Source organism: Molothrus ater, chromosome 5 (assembly GCF_012460135.2).
Source record: "Molothrus ater isolate BHLD 08-10-18 breed brown headed cowbird chromosome 5, BPBGC_Mater_1.1, whole genome shotgun sequence".
In the NCBI taxonomy this organism is placed as follows: domain Eukaryota; kingdom Metazoa; phylum Chordata; class Aves; order Passeriformes; family Icteridae; genus Molothrus; species Molothrus ater.
In genome coordinates, this window is record NC_050482.2 from 64,545,215 (window position 1) to 64,567,909 (window position 22,695).

Genomic DNA, 22,695 nt, shown 5'->3' on the forward strand with positions numbered 1-22,695 from the left:
CAGCTGTTTGGGCTGGATTTTTCCCATTTTTTTCTTGCTGCCTGCCCCAGGCTAAGTGGTTTTTGGGAAAGCTTCAGCAAAATGGTTCAGTTGCTTCTCAGCACAAGGCTAGGGGAAAAAAAAAAAAAAAAAACACACACATTCTGACCCTGTTACAGACTATATGTGTGAAAAGAGCTGTTTGGGGGATTCTGTGATGGCTCCACCCACTGGAAAAGGAATATGGCATTTGTGCCACCAATACCAGACCTCCTGCCACCCATGTGTGATTTTCCCCAAATCAACCACATAAGCTTTCCAGAAACCTCAGTCTGTGCAGGCTCAGGGGAGAGTTTCTAGGTTTGAAAACTCCACCTTTGTGCTTTGTCCATGAGCCTGGATCATGGTGGAAAGAAGGAAGATGTGTCATTTGAATAAGGGGACACAGGGAAGCGATGGACAAACTATGAGGGGCCTGTCTTCCAAAGGTCTGGGCTCTCCAAGAGCTTCTGGCTCACAAAAGGTGAGTTGCTGCCAACCAGTCCCTCCCCAGAAGAGAGGCAATGCCCACTCACATGCTCAGCCTCTGCATTTGTCAAGCACTGCACAGCAGATCTTCCATTAAGAGTGGTTAACCATTGCCACAAAAAAGCAATAGTCCCTCTGGAGAGGAACTGGTTCCTTGAGTCTCATCTCCACCAAGAGCAAACCCTACCAGAGCACGGACTTTCTCCAAGGGATCTCTCCAGAGAGAGTCTAGCCAAGAGAAATATGCCCCTGCTGCCTCTGGCTGCCTTGGGAAAGATGTTCTGGGAAACTTGTTGAGCCTGGGACTCAGGAGATCCTCCACACAACACAAACACAGAGACAATTTGCTTTGGGGAGTTTGGTTTCTCTTTCATTTTTTTCTATTTAAGAACACTATATCCATGAAATCCTAAGCAAAAAAGGAAGGTGACAAACCAAGCCTGGAAGAGTTAAGAAAACCAGCAGGAAAATGAGCTTATGTCTGTTTCTCTTCCCTATGCACTTTTAAAAATGCATTTTCAAGTGACATGGTCAGGTATCAATATGATGAAATATTGCTTGCACTGTTCTGGATGTTTTTTGCAAAAAAAAAAAAGAATTAAGCTAAGCTACACTGGTAAGTACTGTTATGGGACTATCCTTGAGTTTCATAATTGAGTCCCAAATACCTCTACTTCAATAAGTAAATAATAGGATGAAAAATTAGTGCAAAGAGCTGAGCGAGGCAAAAACTCCCATTATCTTGACAAAGAAATAGCTAATTTATACAAAAACATCATGGCAAGAGCAGGAAATGTCCTGTCAATTGATAGAAATCACTCATTATCTCATCCTACTCCCATTCAAAATTAGAAGAATGCTCTAATCAGAATCTGCAAGAAGAACTGAAGAGGTAAAGGATAATGAGATGGTTTTGTGAGAAGAAGTGTTTTGGCATGGAAACATGTGACAAATCTGAGTTGAAATTTAAAAAAATGAATATCTTCTGGTACTACATACATTCACTTTTGTGAAGAATTAATAAAATTGTCAGAAGGCAGGAAGCAGAACTGGAAGTACAGCTGGTGCTCCTGTGCATTTGCTGCAGAAAGAATTGATGTGAACACCTTAAACACCAGCTTTTTTCCTTCTGAATCCTCTTCTGGAAGGGTTTCCCCATCCAACATGACTGAAGAAATATAAGCCAAGCTCTCTACTTCAAAAATCCATTAATTGGTAAAGAAAGGGGGCAAACATGTGCTATTGATTATGTAATTGATGTGTTATGATATCCTGGTGGGCTGACATGTTCAGTGGTGACCTCAGCCTTTGAAATGGGGGATTACATAGTATAAATCTCCTTCTAGGAGTAGTGGACATTTTTCAGAGAAAATCTTTCTATTAATACACCACAGCTTATGACTGCTAAATGTATTCTTGGTCTAACCTTGAAAGAGAAGAAAATGGGAGGACTTCTGTAATTCTCTCACTAAAACAAGCCAAAAACCCTCAGTGGCATTTCTGCAGATGTTCCAGGCAGGGAAAATGTGGCCACTTTATCTTGGCATCTGGATTCCTTTCTGGAAGAAAAGATTTACAGATTTGCAGCTATCAAAGATGTACAAGGTAGAGAAGGGTGTTTGTTTTATAAATCTGAGACACTGCTTCTCTCTGACAAAAAAAAAAAAAAAAAAAGCCTGATTTTCCTTTCCAGTTAACCATTTCTCTGGCCATGGCACTGCTGTGATCTACCCTTCCCTGCCTTTTGGGAACACATATGTAACCAAAGCCAGTGTTAATAACATCAGAATGACAAATCTCCTTCAAATAGGCCCAATCCTCTGCAAAATTTCAGGCTGGTTTCCTGCAGAAATGAGCAATTATGCAGCCTGTGGGTGGGTCCATTCTACTGGTTATCTGCCCTTCCCCTTCACCCCTCCACCCCTTTTCAGCAGCCCAGGAAATTTCCATCAAATGTGCCAGCAGGGCAGTTGTATCCAAGGTTGTAGGAACCCTCACACTTTGTTCAAGTGGATGACAAAGGAAAGAAACACTAATGATGGACTCACTAAAACAGCAAAAAAACCCACCTCACCCCTAATTAGACATCAAAGACTACACAACAGAGGGCAAGCAGGCTTATCTCCACCCATGGCAGAACAACTTGCTCAGCAGGACATTTCTATTTTTATTTTTAATACAAGGAAACCTGCAGTGAATGTCCTGATGGACACAGAGATGAATCAAGGGGAAAAAAACCCACAGAAATGTGTGTGTGTTCCTTCAGCAACACCTGCCCAGTTATCTAAGAAACAACAATCTTTTTACTCTTCATTCCATCCTCTCCTTGACTAATTTTGTTCTTTAATTATGACTCCTGGCAACCTTCAGTACAAATGAGGATTTTCCTCCTTTAGGTAATGCATGTTCTTGGCTCTGAGGAGGAGGCTTGTCTGTCAAAACATTAGCTGTCTCTTTCATATGTTAAGTATTAATTCTATTTATCTTCGAATTATTTTCAAATACTGGAGGCATTCTTCCCTGTATTGGAATGCAACTAGTGCTTAATTTCAGGTTTTCATGTTATTCTTGCTCAGATATGAGGCCAAAAGTGAGTAATTAAGTTCTCATTTAAAGCCCATTTCCTTAAATACCTGTTCTCTTACCACACACAGCCTCTTTACCAGCCCCACAGCTCTCCCACAGGAGGCAGGAGGAGGTGGCCCATGGGGACAGCTACAGCCACAACCTCATTTCAGATGGCCTGTAACCACATCATTATTATTATTCCACCATTTACTGGGTACTACCAAGGCAGTTAATGTGCGGCAGAGCAATTGGTCCCTCAGCAGAGAAAGAATTTCTTGTCCATCATGTAAAGGAAGGAGCTCACAGCTCACCACCACCTGACACAGAGGTCCTTTTCCCCTACAGTGACAGCCTGTACCCACACCAGGAGCCATGGCAAGTCTGTTCTTCCCTTCCAGCAGGAATAAAATCAAGGGTTGAATCTGGACTGGTACAAGGAAAACCAAGAGTCATGGGTGATTTGTGTGCCCTGTGCACTCAGAGCCAGAATTAGCACTGGTATTTTGGACCACGCTGACCTTGTGCTGGCCCTCCAACAGCTGCTGGCATTATTCCTCCTTCTACTGATGGCTTCTCCATGTGAGCCAAAGAAAGGGAGCTCCAGCATCTCCTGAGTCAAAATAAAGGCATCACTCCTTCATAAACTGGAGGAAACCACCATTTGGTTTAGTTCTGCCAAAGGAAGGGACAGCAGAGGGAATGTGGTCACAACCAGCCTTCTCAAGACTCCCATAGAGACCACAGAATATGCAACTTCAATGCTTTTAGCTACCCAGGACCCCAAACCCTAAAAATGCATTTAGGGCACTGCAAGATGCGGGTAAAACTTATGCAAGAAGCACAAAAATAGAGCCCTGTATCCAGAGCAACACAAGCACACAAGAACTCCAGCATATCCCTTTTTCAAGGCCACAGCAAAGCTCTCCCCAGAAGTAAGGATGGATGCCCAAAGGGAAAAAGGCATTTCAGAAACACTTTCCTATCTCCTTTGGAGGGGAAGGTCTCCACACCTCCTGCCTTGTGCCACCTTCCCGTTTTCCCAAGGGGCCCTGGCCCTGCCAGGAGCGCAGCACCACAGCGATGAATCCGTGTTTTCCACTGCAAGGAGGAACATGACTCACAGTCCCCACCAGGACCCAGTGACTTGTGGTATCCAAAGCAAACACAGCCAGCAAGACTTTTCAACAAACAGTCAACAATCTCCTGCTAGCTGTCCACCCCATGAAATGCCACAGCTTAAGGTTTTTCCCTCACTTTGTCCTTTGCCGTTGCCTTTCTTCATTCTTTCTCAGAGAGGACAGTTACAAGCAGAGCCTGAGCCTCACTTTCCCACCCAAGCTAAGCCTAGAAGAGTCTGTGGAGGTCTGAAAAACATCCTCCTCAGTTTCCATCACATGTCCCAGTGCCTGTTGGATGGTGCTGCTAGGATGGTGCTGCTAGGATGGTGCTGCTAGGAATATCCAGAAAGAAATTAAATCCTCACCTCCTTCAGGAAACTGCTTTGATTTTAGTGATTTTAGTGATTTTAGTAACCCCATCTCCCCTGTTAACCCCACCTCCCCTGTAGAGCTGGGGAGGGGAACAGCTTTGCACAAGTCTCATGATGAGCAACACAGGAGCTCCTTGCTGTGCCAAAGAGGAGACTTAGGGCCTCGGCTCCAGCATCTGGAAGCCACAAGCCCACAGGCACCAGCTTCATCACACAGCCTGACAGTCTCCATTGTCACTTGTCCTGAGTGACTCAGGAGTTTGGGAGAAGGAGGAGGAGGAGAGCAGGCAGTGAGAGCCCTCTGGGCTGCAACACCAGGGATGGCAGACAGGTGAGTTCAGCATCCTCAGGCATCATCAGGAAGGGCACTGACACGCATCCCTCACTGACAGGAGAGGACTTCAAGCCTTCCTCTCATCCCCACCAGTTTTCACCCACATGGCCAGCAGGCCACCACACACAGATTGTGGACAGCTGGTATCCAAACAATCTGCAATGAGTTTTTAACCTTTGCTGACATGATGTCCAAGAGTAGCAACTCACTTTGTAGTACCTGCAAAAGGAGGTAGGGAGAGGGTGTGAAACTGCTTCATTCCAGCCATCAAACAGCAATCACACGTTAATGACTTTCAGTTTATTCCCTGTGGTACCTGGTTCAGATTTGTGAAACCGGGAATGCTTGCTAATATGTTTTCAGATTAAATGGACCTTTCCTTTTCTTAATGTACATGCCTAAAAATAACAGGAGTTGCACAGTCATGTCAAGGGATTAAATTACTCTAAAGTCTGCAGAGGGATTACAGCTGTCTGAAAACAATAGGTGCATACTTTATTCAGCAATGGTGTGCTTAGTCAAGACAAATTTGAGTGCTTATGAAGACTGCACTGTTTCTCTATTAGTGCTTGTGAAAAGCAGCATAAAAACACAGTGCTGTGAATGGCCTGACATCCACTAACAAGTCTTGTTTCAGCAATCACCCTGAATAAAGCAAACCCAAAAATCAATAAAGCCACACAGCAGGTTCCAGGTTTCACTTCCCAAAGGGCTGTCCAGCAAAGTGATGTACAACCATATACACCATACACACACCTGCCTGACAGTTTATGTTACAGAGCCATTATCCTACCAAACTAAGTCACAGAGTGACATTTTCCTTGCTGAATTCTTTGTCTTTGCTCTCCTGGTAATATTTGCATAGTTTCAATCAGGTGCCAGCATCTCCAGGGAGTGACAGAGGGAAACCCTCAGGAGGATCTCATGGGAGCAAGCCAGCCATGCTCAGTTCTCCTGACCTTTACACCTCAGCAGCATCACATGTAAAGCAGGTACTGAGGAACTTGAGGCACCTTCAGATAGGGGTGACTGCCAACACAGAGTTTTAAGGACAGACATTTGGGGTTTAAGCACCTAACATGAAAAGTCAGTCCCTAATACATTAATCTGCCACCTCCCTCACAGCCAGAGGCAGCCACTCAGGGTGGGTCACATACCAGATGCTCAGGAGAAACAGGGAATAACTCTGAATATCAGCACAAACCACCAGCAAGACTGGGTTTGGATTCAGAGGTCAGAGGCAGGTTGGAGAAGTGTTGGAGAAAACAAGGATATATTGCAGAGAATAAAAAGACATAACTACATAACTGGATATGGAAAAAACCACCAGGAACAAAAGGTGGCAGAAGGGTAATACAAAGACATTTGAGCATTTGCAGAACTCTTGCTTCTCTGGAATGACAGCCCTGCCCAGTAAGGCCTCTTACCTATGCAACACAGCACTCCATCCTGCTCTGCAGGCAGGTTAGCCTTGACTTCAAATTCTGCATTTACCTCAGCTCCAGTTCAGCTCAGAAATGCAGCAAAAAGATTGAGGGGTCAGAGCCAGGCAGGACAGAGACCTCCCTCGTCCCAAGGACTTCAGGCCAGGAGCAGGCTTACATAGAGCAGCTCTGTTGTGCCCCTGCTCCATCACCACTTGTGCATTCTGAGTGAGAAGGGGCTGGTGGAGCAGCTGAACCTCAATCTTGTGAGTATTCTGCCAGCAGAGTCCCCTCTGGGAAGGGAATTTGCTGCTGCCCATCTCCAGCCAAAATCTCACCCTCTCTGCTGATACTCATTTGCTCAGAAAAATTCTCTTCAAAGGCAACAGCTGCTCTTCAAAGGGGCAACAAACTGTAGGGAGGTGGAGAATCAGTGGTCTCCCCAGCCTTGGCCACAGTTCCTACTGTTGGAGGGGCTTTGGCCCAGATTGCAGAGTAATTGCAGAGCAAAGAGGGGAGAGATAGAGGGGATAGGTTGTTTGCAAATTTTCTTGAAGAAAGAAAACTTTTACCCTGTTTTTGGACAGACCCATTTGTCATTTTTAATCCGTTTCAGGGCAGATTAAAGATGCAGTGTTATCTATCTCCACTGAGATCCCACAAAATACACCAATGGCCATCTGTCAATTCTGAGTATTCCTGTAAAATTACAGACATCCAGCTTCTGGTGGGGTACTAATGAAAAAGTGGAAAATGGTTATTTTCCCCTCATTTGACCAAAGAAATGCTGTAATTCTCTGTGGCTGGTGCAAAAAGCAGGGGAAAAAAAGTTCAGATTTTTCAGCATGATCCTGGTGTTTCTTTTGGTCTTTTGAGATTGCCACCCTGGGGTACCATCAGATATTAGTGACAGGTCATACATGACAATAAATTATCTATCTCCAGACAGAGGGAGACTCTGGCAGCCTGAAAGAACTCCATCATCCTGTGTGCTGTTTTATGTGTCATATATGAGAAAACTTTACACTTAACAGGCCTCAAAACCAACGCAAACAAACAAAAAACCCAAAAAAGTATTTACATGTCATGGTTTCTTATAGCTTTTCTACCCTGTCTCTGTTCACTGACCCCCCCAAAAAAAATTTGCATTTGATCAAAGACTTCAAATTCAGATGGTCCCCTAATCTGTCCCTGTGGTCTCCTAACCCTTTTCTTACAGAGTACCTAAAAGAGTGGCTACTTTCCCATATGGTTACTCAAGTCCCATGTTCTGCAATAATGAAAGTCCCATCACCACAGAGGTTCACAAGCTCAGTTCAAAGTACTGATCATCAGAGAGCCAAGAGGAACACACCCTTTTTTGGTTTACAGAGCTTTTCCAAGGAGCACGACAGCATCTTCAGCACTGAGATTTGTACCAGGAACAGACTAATAATAATGGTCATGGGATTCCTGAATCAGTTTCCCATCTCATCAGACAAAGCACTAATTTGTGTATCAGTTTTAGCCTCCATAATTTCTCCACAGCTACAAAACACTGTTTCACCAAACAATATTTTTAGTCTTTTTTAAAAAGCACACAGAATCCAGAGAAAGAGTAATTCAGTGCTCTGAACTCTTCAGCCAGTGAAGAGACAAAAGTGAAGAACAAGGACAAAGCTCTTACTCAAAGCAGGTACTCACAACAAGCCCTTCATCTGGGGCTTCTTGCAAAACCCATGCAGAACATCCAGGAACTGGGGAAAAACCCTCTCAGAAGTCTCTGGCTGTTTGGAAAGAAGCAGACCCTGTCTGAAGCTGAGGTACAGCAGCTCTGTCTCTCATCTTTGCTGCCTCAGCAGCACTGCCACGAGCACATCTGGTACCTCTGAACTCTGAAGTGATGGCTCACTTACTTACAAAGCACCCCAGCAATGCAGCTTTACCCCAAAAGGGCTTCTGCTGCATGTTTATTACCTCTCAGTGCTCTCTCCACCAGATTTTTTTCATTTTCTAGAAAAATGTTTCTCTTTTCTAGCCCAGATAGGTTTGTAATACCCACCCACCTGACCACAGCATCTGAGCAGCTTCCAGAGCTGCATTCAGCAACATGCCTAACATTTGTCATATGTGGTTTGCTTGCTCACTCCCATCCTCTTGCCCAGGGAAGGTCTGTGTGTTCAGTGCCTTGTTTCATTTTGGCATTTTATTTTTAAGGTGCTTCTGGATCTTTCCTTACAAAGAGAAATCAGCACCAGGAAGCACACAGGGATACCCAGGGCTGAGGGCCCCTCTCAGCTGGGGCTCCTCTCCAGGCTGGACAGCCCCAGCTCCCTCAGCCTTTCCTTGGCAGGGAGATGCTCCAGGCCCTTTGTCAAGCTACTGTCTCTGCTTTCAGGCAGACTGGCAGCCCAGGACTTACAGGCCTTACACAACTGGCTCACCCAGCTCCACCTGTTTGCAAACACCAAGCCCTGTTTTACATTACCTGTGCTTAGATAACGATAGCTTTGCTAGAAAAACACACTCTATATTAACTCTTCCCCAACCCAGGAAGAGAAGCACCCAACTGATGATCAACCCCAGGTATGGCCCAGGTAGGGGTCAACACCAATCCACCTGACAGCAGAGACAAGATGCTAAAGAGCCCTGACCCACAAGAGATGGTTTCTGAAGCCATCCCCGTTGCAGTGCTACAGAACCAGCTGGGAGAAAGAACATAAAGAGAATAAAAGGCAACTGAAATCAATTAAAACACCCTGCTGACTTGTCCTCCAGCACCAGTAACACTCTTAATTCTTTGCTCTGCATCAGTGGCCAAGATTCATCTCCTCCTAAAGGAAATAAGCTACTTGATTTACTACACCAAGGGCTGTCACAAATTCATGTGCTGGCAAATGCAGCTGAGGGACTCCCTACATGCTGGATCTTCTAATGAGAAAACATGAAATGTTGCTTCTTAGCTGCCCTTGGCAGATGGCTGTGACACAGGAGATTCCCCAAGTAGGTGAAGAGAAGGTGAGAGAGCTCGGCTGTGGTCAGTCGAGTGGCTCTGTGAGCTGAGCCAGTAGAGGTCTCTCTTCCACTAATAAAAATAAATAAATATCTATATTCATGTGTGTATGCATATGTCCTCACTTGGGATCCCTAGAATAAAACATATACATCCAGAAGCCAGCAGCTCAGATGGGAAACAACCATTTGTTCCAGAAAAAAAAAGTTCAAAAAACGGGAGTTGGTGTGGTGTACCAGGTTACCAAGCTCATGGTATCAACTCCAGGCTTCACACCTGGCAGGAAAAATGTACAGTGTGGTCAGTCCCAGACCTCCAGCTTCCCTCCCCAAAGCAAGTGAGGACCAGAGCTGCATCTGTACTTGCTAGGACATAGCCATCTCTTCCAGCCTGCCCAGGTAGCAGGGGATGGGATCCCTTTCTGCACTTCTGGGTGCCTGGTTTCACTCTGGGTAGAGCCAGTCATGACAGAAAGGCTTTATCAGGCAACAGTTGGATTTTTGGCCTCCATGTAAAGAACTGCTGGGTCTTTGTGGGAGAACAGTCTGGAGCATACAAAATGGGGCGTCTGCCCACGACTGGAATCCTTGTTTGAAGACTCAGATGTGAGGCCAAGGATAAAACTGGAATGAAACTAATGTTCCTGCCTGCTGTCTCCTCCAAACTGCCGCAGGCACAGCAGGACGGCCAGGTATAAAAGCCTGAGCTGGCAGAGCCTGTCTTTGCGGATGGGAGCGCTGAACCACAAGGTGCGCTGCTCCCTGCTTCCACCAGAGCCGCCTGACAGGTGCCAAAGCTGCCGGCAGGAGCGGGGCAGCCCCTGCCAGCACGGCACAGAAAAACACAGCACGGCACAGAACAGAACGGAATAGCACAGCACAGAAACTCAGCACGGGATAACACAGAACAGCACAGCACAAAAACACAGCACAGAGCAGCACAGCACAGAAACACATCACGGGATAACACAGAACAGCACAGCACAGAAAACACAGCACAGAAAAACACAGCACAGAAAAACACAGTACAGCACAGAGCAGCACAGAACAGCACAGCACAGAAACACAGCACAGAGCAGAACAGCACAGCACAGAAAAACACAGCACAGCAGAGAAACACAGCACAGAGCAGAACACAGCACAGAAAAACACAGCACAGAACAGCCCAGAACAGCACAGAACAGCACAGTAAAACACAGCGCAGAGCAGAACAGCATCCCACAGACAGACAGCACAGAACAGCATGATACAGAAACACAGCACAGAAAAACACAGCACAGCACAGCCTGCCACAAGCAGCCATGCAGGTCAGCCTGGTCCAGCTGGGGGAAGGACTGGTGTCCTCCACTGCAGTGACATCCTGCAATGTGCCAGCCCCAGCAGCAACCCTCCCCTTCTCCAAAAGCCAGAGACAGGGAGATGCACCCCGAGACTTGAGAGCGGATGCCCACAGGATCCTACAACCCTTCAACAGCAAACAAACTGCCCAGTGGCTCATGGAGAACCTGTGATCAGCAGGTTAATTAAAATGGGGAAGGTACACACAGCCAGGCACGGTTGGGAAATGGGGGGAATTCCAGAAGGGTTACAAAGCAGCGATAGCTTTGTTTTCTCCAGGGAGAAGCAGGGAGTCTGACGCTCCTTTGTTTTTAGGCAGTTGCACTTGGTATATTATCATTACATATTAACATGTTGGTTTTATATTTTTATTATCGTTGTTAATTTTATGTTACAGGAAAATATACATTTGCTTGCTTTTTATGTGAAGTGAAGTGGGAATTATTTTTATTAGAAAGCAAAAAAATAGAGAAGAAAAACACATTCCCCTCTATTTTTTGGCCTAATTTTCAGTCTTGCAATGACTGATGTGGGCAAGACAGAAAACAGGCAGGGAGAGGAAAGGCACACAAGCTGCCTGGATGGAGGAGGTGGCTGAGCCTGGATGAAGCACAGCAAACCACAAGTGCAGATACAACCCGCCCAGCAGGAAAAAAAATTGCCTTTTTTCAGCTTCATAAGTAAATGAAACATCAGAGGTGGGGAAAAAATCAGTATTAAAAAAAGTACAGAAAGTCTCCAGGGTTTTTCCACTAAAATGAAAGCAGAAGACATCTAATTCAGGGAAAGAGCAAAACAATTCATACAATATAATCTTATTATTTTACTGTAGATCATACATTTTGTTAAAGCTACTATAGTGTGACCTTTTTATTTTGGTATTTTAAAAATAAATGAGGATAGTAAATTTACTTTTTTAAAAAATGCTGTAGGATGTTGAAACAAAAACATGTTGACATTTCCTGAAGTGCAACATTTTCTTTTGAAAATGAAATTCGGTTTTGTTTTGGTTTTTTTCAGCTGAAGCTACTGAGAAGTACAGATGGGTACAGATGTCGGAAAACATCGTTTTCCAGATAATTTCCCCATCTGAGGAAGAGGAGGCTGGCTCGGCAGCCGAAAAGCACTGGGTGTTAATATTGACTTTAAGGACACTTTGTTAGTACTTTTCCTTCCCGCCAAACGTCTCCAGTGAAAAACGGTCAGATCCACGTCCAAAATCCTCCCGGCTAAGGAAGGGGTCAGACCTCTCTCCTCTGGCACGGGAGCGCGGGCGGCGCAGAAGGGAACGCCAACCCTTCCTGCATGGAAGCCGCGGGAGGGGGAGCGAGCGGAGCGGGAGCGCTGCGGGACGCGGGGGCTGGCGGGGCGCCCTCGGGGCGGCGGCTCCTGCCGGGCGAGCCCCGCAGCTCCCGCCGGGAGAATCCCGCAGCTCCCGCCGGGAGAGCCCCGCAGCTCCCGCCGGGAGAATCCCGCAGCTCCCGCCGGGAGAGCCCCGCAGCCACGGCTCGGCGGGAGCGCGCTGCCGGGGGCGCGCAGGTACGTGCGTGTGCACACGCGGGGGGTGCGCGCCTACGTGTGGCCGCGGAGCAGCGAGGGAGGGACGGGGGAAGGGAGGGAGGAAGGGAGGGAGGGAGGAAGGGGAAAAGCGAGCGGGGGACGGCGGGCGCTGCGTGCGCACCCGCGGGGCGGCGGCGCGGTTGCATCAGACGGGGCGGGCCGCGCTCCGCCCTGCCCTTCCCCCGGCCCGGCCCGCCGAGCGCTGCCAGGCGCACCAAAGCAGCGAGGCAAGGTTGCCTCCAGCCGCCCGAGGAGGAAACGTTGCGGCGGAGAGGAGAAAGGGGGAAATAAAATTTAAAAATTTGCCCCCGCCGCGCGGGTCCGGCCCCGTCTCCAGTTCCCCGCGGGGCTGCGGCCGTGCAAGCGCCACAAGCGGCTCCCGAGGGAGGGGGCACGGGGCGGGTCCGAGCGTGGCTGCCCTGCCCCCCTCGCTCCGGGTGGGGCGGCGGGGGATGCTCCCCCCTCTGTCTCCGGCCCCGCGCATCCCCCGGGGGTCACCGGGAGGAGGAGGAGGCGGGGGCGGGCGCGGCGCTGCCCCAGCGCTGCCGCGATAGCGGCGGGCACGCAGGCAGAGAAGCGGCACCGATCGGTCGCGGCAACAAGGAGAGCTGCGACGAAAACGAAAAAAAAAAAAAAAATTCAAAATAATAGCGGGGGAGCGGTCAGAGGGCACATCCCAGCCCTACGTGACGGAGGAGCGGGACGGACCCCGCCCGCCGCCTCCCTCCCCGGCCCGGGGCTGCAGCCCCGCCCTGCCCCCGTCCCCCGCCCGGGGGGGTTTGGCTTGCGCCGGCTGCGGGGATAGGCCGGCTCGGGGAGGCGCCGCTATTTATTTTCCACCGAGATCACTTTGTTCTTACTGGGGCAAAAAAAAAAAAAAAATTAAAAAAAAAATAAAAAAGGAAAACATCACGGTTTTGGGGTTTTTTACTTTTTTTTTTTTTTTTTTTCTTTCTAAATCTTCGCGAGTGTTTTCCACGTTTGGCGGGCTGGGTTGCGCAGCCCCGCCGGCAGTCCCTGTGCGTGGGGCAGGAGGGCGGGGACGGAGCGTGTCCAGCGATCCCCGCAGCCACCGGAGCACGGCAAAGGCAGCGCCGGCCGTACCCACTCCGGGCCGACACTGAAGTGGGGCTGGCGGCCGGGGTCTCGCCCCCTCTGGCCGGCCCGGCGTTCTCGGGGAGGTTTCGGAGCGAGGGCGAGCCCGGGCGCGGCCGGGATAAACAACAGGATCGCGTTGCACCGGGGAGGGGGGTGGACCCTGGCGAGCCTCGCAGGGAGCCGTGCTCCCCCTCCGCCCCCGTTCTGTGTTCTTCTACGTGTTTATTTATTCCTCGCAAGCCCCGGGGCTGAGAACGCCGCTCCCCCGCATCCCCGGGCGGAGGGGGCCGCTCGCACCTTGGCGGGCGTGGCCGGCAGGGCCGGGCGGCCCCCGCCATCCCCCGCACCGCGGGCATCCCCTCCGGCACCGGCGGTGCCAGCCCTGCCCGTGTCCGGCCCGGAGCATCCCCAGCGGTGCTGGGGGCCGGCCGGTGCCTCCGCCGGCATCTGCCGGGCCCGGGGCGGGCGAGGCGCCATCTTTGATAGCCACGAGCGCCGCCCGGGGAAGATGCCCCGGAGCCCCGGTCACCGGCAGCCAGGGACGGAGGGACGAGCGCGGGAATGCCGGGGATGCGCTGGCCCTCCGATGGCGGCCAGGGAGGTGCTCTTTTGGGCTCGAGTCTAAAGACTTAGTTCTCTGACTCCCATACCTCGAAATACCTCTTCTCTCTCTCAAAAAAAAAAAAACCACCCCACCCCATACCCCAAAAACGTTTTGACACAGGAAATTCCACAATTTTACACCAAGAGGGCACATCATTCCAATTACCATAGAGGTGACTCAGAAGCATTTATGTTGGAAAAGGCCTCTTTCGAATCCAGCTGTTAACCCAGCACTAAACGCTGTCCCCAAGTGCCACATCCACATGTGTTTGAAATCCCTCCCGGGATGGTCACTCCACCACTGCTCCAATGCCTGAGCACCCTTCCATGAAGAAATGGCATCGCTGCACTAAAGGTGCTGCATCCTTTACTCTCACCTCCGCCAGAGACCCGTGAAGAGATGGATACTCAAAGGAAAACTGTTAGTTATTTCTTGCAGTCTTATTTCCTCCTGTGCCAGGCTAAGGGATGTTGAAACACACACTAATGAAGACCATATTTCTTATATATGGCAGTTTTCTTTATTGATTGCTTGATGTGAAACAATATCAATCTGGATTTTTTTTTTCCCCACACATTACAAAAAAAAAAAAATTAAATTGGCTCAGTCTGCAATCTTTTAAGCACAGCCATATTAATTATGAGAAAAAAAAGGAAAAAAAAAAAAGAGAAAAAAAAAAACAAACTGAAAAAACCCTCTAAAAAGTCTACCAAATAGAGCATTTACAAATGCACAAAAACATGCCACTTTGGCTTTATGGGGAAAAAATATTGTCTTCTAGATTAAAAAAAAATCTTTTAACATAAATAAGTTAGTATAATTTCTCAGTGTCTTTACAGAGTTATGTACACAGGTACACTTCAAACTTTTTTTTTTATTTTTACATACAGATACACAGGCAACGTAGAAATACTGTTTAAAGATGTAGTATCCCTTTTCCTCTCACACACAAACACTTCAGGAAGTGGGTCAATTCAGAAAACAATATTCCAGACTCAGAGCAAAAGCCTTCCAGATTAGGTTAAAAAAAAAAAATAAAAAATCAGGCAATGTAATCAGGTGGGATGATTTTACACAACTTTTACAGGCTATCAGTTTTGGTATATGGATTTGGGGGGGGTGGGAAGGTGGGGAACTTCTGCTACTACCTAACGGAATCATCACAGCTCCCACCTCTTCAGTTCAATGCCGTAAGAAGAAATTTCACAATAATCTGCTCTGAACAGTTACCACAATGATACATTTAAAAAAATTCTTAAAAAAAAATTTAAAAAGAGAAAAAACACTGTGGACCCACTTAAAGGGACAATACATCTTTAAGTAATACAAAACCTACACTGCTTCTCTTCATAGATTTCTTGGCTTGCTAGATTGTGAAAGCAAGTTCCAATCGGTCACCCTCTTCCAGTCCCTCCCCCCTCCCAACAAGTTTTATGTGCTACATAAGGTAAAAACTATATACACAGGTAGTACAATGAAGCAAATAAGGAAACACCTAATTGCACAATGCTACATCCAATGCTTTTAGAGGCAGGTCTTTTAAGAGTGCCTAAAATTTAGTGTTATTGTTTGCTTTTTGTTGCTGCTGTTTTGTTGCTGGTTTGTTTTTGTTTGTTTTTTTTTTTTTTCAGTGCTTGTACAGGACCTCCATCTCCCGGAGATCGGCGATATGTATTTTTTTTTCCTTTCCCACTACAACTTTACACCTTCCTCTCTTCTTCATCGCCGCCCGCCGCACCCGACGAACGAGGACGCGCACATCCTTGGCGCTCTGCAACGGGATAATGAAGGGAGGAAAAAAAAAAAATAAGAAAAAAAGACGAGGGAAAGCGATTAGAAAACATCGACAAGAAACGCGATCCGCAGCACAACCGGTTCAAACCGACACCGCATCCCCGGGGCGGGCGGGCCCAGCCCGGGCGGGGCCCCCGCCGCCCCCCCGGCCCCTCCATCCTCCATCCCCCGGCTGCGGGGATCGCGGGGGGACCCCTCCCGTGCCCCCACCCCCAAAAGCGGGCGGGAGCAGCGGCATTCGCATGGCCGCGCTCGGCCACGGCTCACCCCAGCGGGACTAATTTGTTGCAACTTCTGCTTTACAGCTTAATCTCTCTCTCTCTCTCTCTCTGCACAATCGCAAATGGTTTTATTGTAAACCTCGCTCCTAACCTCGGCTCCCAAACCGCCGGCGCAGTTTTTACCAACTCTCCCCGCCCCAGCCCTCGCCTTAAAACAAAACAACAAAAAGGGGGTAGGGGAGAAGGAAAAAAAAAAAAAGGAAAAAAAGGAAGGAAAAAAAAAAAAAGCTGCACAACCCAGCCTCCCATTAACCCGCTCCCTTCCCCCTGCCAGCCTCTAAAACCAAACCAAAACAACAGAAACAAAAAAAAAAAAAAGGGGGGGGGGGGGAACAACCCCAAACCAAACAAAAACAAAACAACCTTGCATTGCTCGAATTTTGAGAAAGTGCCCGGATTCCCCTTAAACCCAACTTCTTGACTTGCAATGCGAGGTGGCCGCGACATGCGACGGCAAGACATGCGAGGTGAAAAAGGCCCGGGCGCGGGGGACAGGGGAAGCCCCCCGAAATCCTCTGGCATCTGACACGATGCACCAGCCGCACTTCCAGCTCCGTCCCTGCACCCGCACGGTCCTTGGGAAAGGGCCCTCGGGAAAGGGCCCTCGGTGCCCATCCCGCAGGAAGGCAGGGTCAGTGCCACCACCGCAGCCCCTGCCCCAGCCCCCTGACGCTGCCGAGCCCAGCCTGGGCTTCGCTCCTTGTTTTGTTCTTTTCAAGCCCTGCACCTCCCACTCCCCACCCTCCAACACACACCCATCGCCGAGCGCTCGGGGAAAGCCACCCTGGCTCGCAGAAAACACCCCTCGGCGAGCCCACAGGGGCTCGAAGCCCCCTCCCCACCGCCTCAGAGATGCGGGGCAGACACTCGGTCACCCCTTCTTTCCCTTACTTGCATCCTAATGCCAGACCCTAAAGGGAACTGACCTAAACGCTTTACGTTTGATGTCTTCCCGGGCTTGATTTCTTGGGTGTTTGCTCCACTGAACTGGCACTGGGGGAGTCTTCTGAAACCTCTTCTTCTGTTGTGTTGGCTCTTTTATTTTGAGGAGAGGAATCTAGGAGGGGAAAATTAAAAACAAGGGTGGCGGGGGAGGGGAGAGGAAAGATATTAAAATGTTTTCCTTCCAGATGTTTGCTCAGCATCCAGGGGGGATACATGGAACCGAGGGGGAATATTCCCAGATCCCCATGTCAGGTATCGGCTGCGTGAAGCGAGCAGGGGGTGGGGAAATGGGCTTCTCCCTACGTAGGAGACCCAAGTTCCCAAGTTTCGGCTAAAATCCATATTCGTTTTTCGCTGAGCGCTGTGAACCTCCTCCCACCTGGGCAGCAGCCCGGGTCCCCGCAGTGGGGCGGCGAGGGGTCGGGGGATCTGACCCGCGTCTAAGGGCTCTTCCTTGCAAATCATCCACCGGCTCCCACTCTAGACGGGACCCCCGGGACTGCAAACACTACCCGGGCTTTTTTAGGGGGAAAGGGGCGGGGGGGTGGCACGCCGAGCCGGTGCCACGCGTGGCAGGGGCGGAGGGGCCGGAGCGCCGGCGCTGACACGAGTGGGACGCGGGGCAGAGCCGTGAGGTACGTTACCATCGGCCGCGGGTCTTTTCCTCTGGGCAGTGCACTGCTCTGCTAAGTCCGTCTGATTTTCTGAAACATCAGTCTTTTGAGCTACACAGTGAGTGTCCTCTGAGATTCCCTGAGAACCGACAAAAACCACGGTTTGGCAATTCCCGTTTACATCCAAGCTCTGGCGGCCGGCGGACTTGCAGACGGCTTTCCGTAGCCGGGGGGGTCTGAAGTAGAAGTCGGGCGAGCTCCCCTTCTCCACGGCTTGCCACTCGTACCTGCCTTCCAGCGGCCTGTGATTCTGGAAATCGAAATTCCACTTCCTCTGGTATGTCTCCTTCATCTCCTGCAGGTGTTTCTTAAACTCCCTGTTGAGCTCTTCGTGGTTCACCGGCCCGAAGAGGTTCCGGCACGCTGACGGCTTCGGGTACTCCGACTGCCTGGCCTCCATGCGCTCCAAGGTAGGGCTCCCATTAGAAATGCGGACGTTTGACATCTCCCCGCACGCTGTGGCTCCAGGCGGAGGTTGTTGTGCTCGCTGCTCTCTCCCCGCGGCCTCCGACGCCTTTTATTTCCCGGCGCCCGGCGGCTCCGCCCGGCGGCTCCGCTCCGCGCCTCCGCTCCGCGCTGCCCCGCGCTGCGGCCCCGCCTCGGCTCCGCTCGCCCTCGGCCCGCGGAGAAGGGGCGAGGAGGCGCCCTTGCATAAGCGCCGGCCCGGGGATGAGCCCCGAGAGCCGCCGCTGCCGCCGCCGCCGGGGAGCCCCGGGCGGGAGAGGAGCGGAGCGCGGCGCTGCCCCCGCGGTGCCGGTCCGCCGCCGGTGGCGATGGCGCTAGTGCCGGTGATGCCCCTGCCGATCGCACCGCCGCCGCGTAGTAAAAGCGAGACGGAAAAAAACAAGAGGAGACGAGCCCAATATGGCGATTGAAGGGAGGCTGACGAAGAAGAAAATGATTGACAGCAACGAGTCGATTTAAACAGCGGAGCCGTGCCATTGGTCACAGCGGCGGGCGCCGCCCCGTCCGCCCGGCCCTGCCCTGCCCCGCCGCCGGCTCTAAAGGTGGGACGGGGCGAGCGAGGGGAAAAGCGAGAGGGGTGGGACGGCACCCCCGAGCCTGCTCTTCTCATCCCTCTGTAAAGCCCGCAAAGCCCGGCGGGGTTTGTGCCACCCCACAAAAACACGCACCCCATCCCGCTGCTGGCCCGAGCGCCTGAGGAATGGTGACGGCTGCCTTTGAGTCGGGGCTGTGACAGCAGCGTCCCACCGCGCTGCTTTGCCCGGGTTGGGCTCTGGCGACACGTCCCCGACGAGGTCCGGAGCTGGGGGCAAGCTCGGGGCCAGCGGGCAGGCTGAGCAGCCCGGGACATGCCGCGGGGACCAGCACCCCGATCCGCAGCACCCCGAGCCCACTGCCGGCGGAGATGATGGGCTGGTGGCTCCTAGTGCCAAAACGATCTCCTGCCCTCTCGGCAGAGAAAGGATTCTGTTAAGAAATGTGTCTAAAATAACTTCTGCCGGGATTTCAGATGTCAGCTACTTAGGGGAAAAAAACTAGCATTGGGATTTGTCCTGTTTGTGTGCTCAGGAGATTAGATGAGCAAAGAGTCACAGCCAGGGATTTTCTAAGCAATTTCCTCAGATGGTCAGAGCAGGTGTGGTGGGCATAAGAGGAATTATGCACTCCTCTCTGGTCCCCTTTTCTCCAGCCCCTTCCACAGGCATCTTCACTCACCAGGCAGGGCAGCCCCCAATGTGCTGTGTGACACTGTGGGTTCTCTCAGGCACTAAAGCTTATGACATTTCCAGGTGTCCAGATGCGGTGTCTGAATCTTTGGAGGGCACTGAAGGCTCTTGACACCAATCCCTCTGGGCAGGTCTCCTCTGCCAGCAGAGCAACCCTGCCCGAACTGCACGGTGGGAGGGTGAGGGGGATACACAAGTAGCAAGCTGTCTCAGCAAGGCAGGGGTCAATAGAATTGGGTTGAACTGGCTGAGAGGAGAATCAGCAGGTTTGGCCTTGAAGACATGGAGATTTTACACACTGGGGAGAGGACACCACTTTCCCACAGTGCTCAAGCCCAGACCAGCACTTTGCTGGCCATCATCAGACTCAAGGCCTCCAGCTTCTGCTCACACCACTCAGCAGAGTAATCTCACTTTCATCAGACACAAGTTCAAAAAAAATTATGTGTACCGGAAAAAAAAAACCCAAAAACAAAACAAATGAGATTCGTTTAAAAACCACAAGGTTGAAATACATTATTAGCCACATTATTTTTATTTATATGCTGGGGACTTTAGTACTTGGAAGTTGTTTTTCAACTACTCTCAGAAACTACAAGTTTCAGCAATTCACTTGCAGAAAATTAAAGCTGATATTCACATGCCTGCAGGACCTGAGATGTTTTTTTGAAGTTGCAAGTCCATGATAAAACTCCATCAGCTGGAAAAAGTGGGCCTGCATCTGCTGTATTTGCAGGATTTCATCTCCATTTCTCTAGGTTTTCCTGTCTTTGACTTCCATTGCCACCAGCAAGGAAGCTCCATTTCAAGCTTCACTTTCTCTGTCAGGTGTAGGGACACTGAGCTTGTTTTGCTGATCCACAGGAGGAAGTTGTAACTAAGAGATCTGCAGAAAGTGTCTGAGGATGCCCAGGGCTCATCCTGCTGATGGGGCTTTCCCTGCTGGTAACCTGCTGAGTGTCCCACCCCAGACTCCCGAGGTGAGGAGCTCCCATTCTCTGCTCTCTGGGAGCCTCTGCTTGTCTCCCTAACCCACAAGGGAAAGGCAGCCCTCTTGTCTGTTGTACCAGAGTATAAACACAAGCTAGGAAATAGAAAAAAAAAAGTGTGGGGAGTGTGGGTTTCCAAATACTGAAAGACTCCCTACCCCATGAGTAAAGCAGCAGCAACACGACGGCCGTGCAACTGAGAGCACTGATTTATCTGAAGCCTTTGGAAAAGAAAAAGAAAAAAACCAAGTTACTGTAGGACAAGAACCTTCTGGGGTTTTTTTTTGTTGTTGTTCTGTTTATACTTCCCTTAGCACAAGGGCCTGAGACTGAGTCCCTGGATGCTGTACAAGTATATTGAGCACGAATAATTAAATCCAAAGGGGAGGAGGAGGGGTGGGGGAGGAGAAGAGGGGCGCGAATAATTTAAGCCTCTGATGGAAGCAACGGAGAAAATGAAAGAGGAGTGGTCTGCCCCTCTGTTTATCCCTGTATCCCTTCTCCTCTATCCCTGCCTGGCTTCCAGGGGAACTGGGGGGAGGGAAAGGGGACGGGGGTACCCCCGCAGCCGCGGTAGCTGCGCGGCTTTCGGGGGGCAGCACAGCCCCCAGCCCGCGCCGCCGGAAACCCTGGGGTCGCGCTGGGACAAATCATCAGGAAAAGGGGTAAAATTTAGGAGAAAAAATTTTAAAAACTTAAATTCAGAGTGTCTCCCCCGGAGTGGGAGCATCCGCATCCCCGGAGCATCCGCGGCCGTGCTCGGGGATCGGGGATGGTCCCCGCCGCTCTTTCGGCTCTCTCGGCTCGTCCCCCCTCCTTTTCCCTGCGATCTCGGCAATCCACCTTAAATCGCTGCGGCTGCAGAGAAAAAAAAAAGAAAAAAAAAAAAAAAAAAAAAGAAAAGAAAAAAAAAAAAAAAAGAAGGCTGTGTCTGCAGCGACCTTGCCATGATCTAAAGTGTTTTGTTTACAGTCAGGCACCCCCGATGGCTGCAGCAAATCGGGACAGAGGCAGGCGCCCGCCCGTAGTAGCAGTGAAGCGTGGAAAAAAAAAAAAATACAGGAAAAAAAATATACTCGAAAGTGGCGGAGCGAAGCTGTGGAAAAGATCAGAGCGCCATCGTCTTGCAAAAGAGGGGCACAGCAGTGGGGCTGCGGGGGAGGCGGTGCGGGGTGGGGACGGGGCCAGCACCGAGCCGCCCCCGCGGAGCTGCAGCCTCCCACAGCCGGCTCTGCCCCGCTCCGGGGCCGGTCCTGCTGGAGATGCGGCCACGGATCGGAGGAGAGGGTTAGAGAAAGAAAGGCAAACAAACAGCAACGCGAAACCCCAAACCCCAAACAAAACCTGGAGGAGTGAAGCAGGAAGGAGGGAGGGAGAAGTGTTTGTAGGGAGGTCTGGGTGAAGAATGTCCTGGCTCCTCTGACAGGCTCGGGACACCCTGTCCCCTCTCTGCCCGCTGCCCCTCTCCTCGCTCTTGTTTGGGCTTTTCCACTGGCAGAGCTGCTCGCTGTTTTTCTTTCCTTCAGAATCGCTTAGGCAAGCCTCCCGTCTCCTTTTTGGCCACCCTCCTTCCCCAGCACTTTATAAGGCTGCCCAGTGAGCCAGCAAAGCCCATCCGAACCACACGCACAAAGCATCTGGGCTGCTCGGGATTCTATATATTCCCTTGCAAACAGGGGGGAAATTGGGAATCATACCTGAGCTCCTCCACCAGGATGTGTCCTCCAGAGTCAAGGATGAAGAAAGTAGGGATATGGCATGACCCATCTGGAGGTTTGTTCCTAACCCACCTCTCCAGGTCCTCAGGCCAAGTGCTGATTTCTTCAAGAGATCAAGCCTGCCATGAGATTTGGGGGGCAGGCCCCAAATATTCACCATAATATTCACTTAACAGGAGCCCTTCCTTTCTGGGCAGGATTAGGGCCCGGTGAGATTCAGCAGCAGAGACTGTCAGGAAGGAAAGAGCCACTTCAGTGTACAAAGGCTCTGGGACATGATCCAGCAGTGCCCAGGAGCAGAGCACTGCCTAGAGGGCAAGAAGACGCTACCCTCATGTACAAGTGGCATTTGAGACCTTTTGCTCATTTGCTGTAAACTCTAGAGGGAGCCTAAGGACAGAGATCAGCGCCAGGACTTGGCCTTGCTGCTGGCAGCGTCCCCAGTGCCCGCCCGGGCTGTCCCCGGGCAGGCTCCCGCTGCCATCCCCGCTGCCATCCCTGCTGTGGGCTCTGCTCCCGCTCCCCTCTGTGTTCCTAAAGCTCTGCCAGGGCTCCCAGCCCTGCCAGCACCTGCAGCAGCCTTGGGTGGGCTCAGGTGCCAGCACCAGCCCAGGGGATTTTGAGTACTCCTTGTGGGAGTGCTGGCTGCAGGTACAGCTTGGCAGTGTGCTTAATATGGATTTGGGGTGT

At 50.6% G+C, this 22,695-nt stretch overlaps 1 protein-coding gene across 1 annotated transcript; it reads right to left on the reverse strand.

Annotated features, from left to right (window-relative positions):
* Window positions 1-14,410: 14,410 nt before the first annotated feature.
* Window positions 14,411-18,477, reverse strand: CDKN1B (cyclin dependent kinase inhibitor 1B). Its single transcript, XM_036401474.2, has 3 exons — window positions 17,578-18,477; window positions 16,915-17,045; window positions 14,411-15,684 (listed from the first exon to the last, which is right to left on the reverse strand). Exons 1-2 carry the CDS (start codon window positions 18,050-18,052, stop codon window positions 16,924-16,926), a joined length of 597 nt encoding a protein of 198 aa, XP_036257367.1. The 5' UTR covers window positions 18,053-18,477; the 3' UTR covers window positions 14,411-15,684; window positions 16,915-16,923.
* Window positions 18,478-22,695: the final 4,218 nt, after the last annotated feature.

Bases quoted from the DNA above. Each gene is read 5' to 3' on its own strand.
- CDKN1B (XM_036401474.2), bottom strand. From the start codon at position 18,052: ATGTCAAACGTCCGCATTTCTAATGGGAGCCCTACCTTGGAGCGCATG. The intron at 17,046-17,577 runs GTAACGTACCTC...TTCCCCTCCTAG, and splicing joins GAAAAGACCCGCGGCCGATG to ATTCCTCTCCTCAAAATAAA.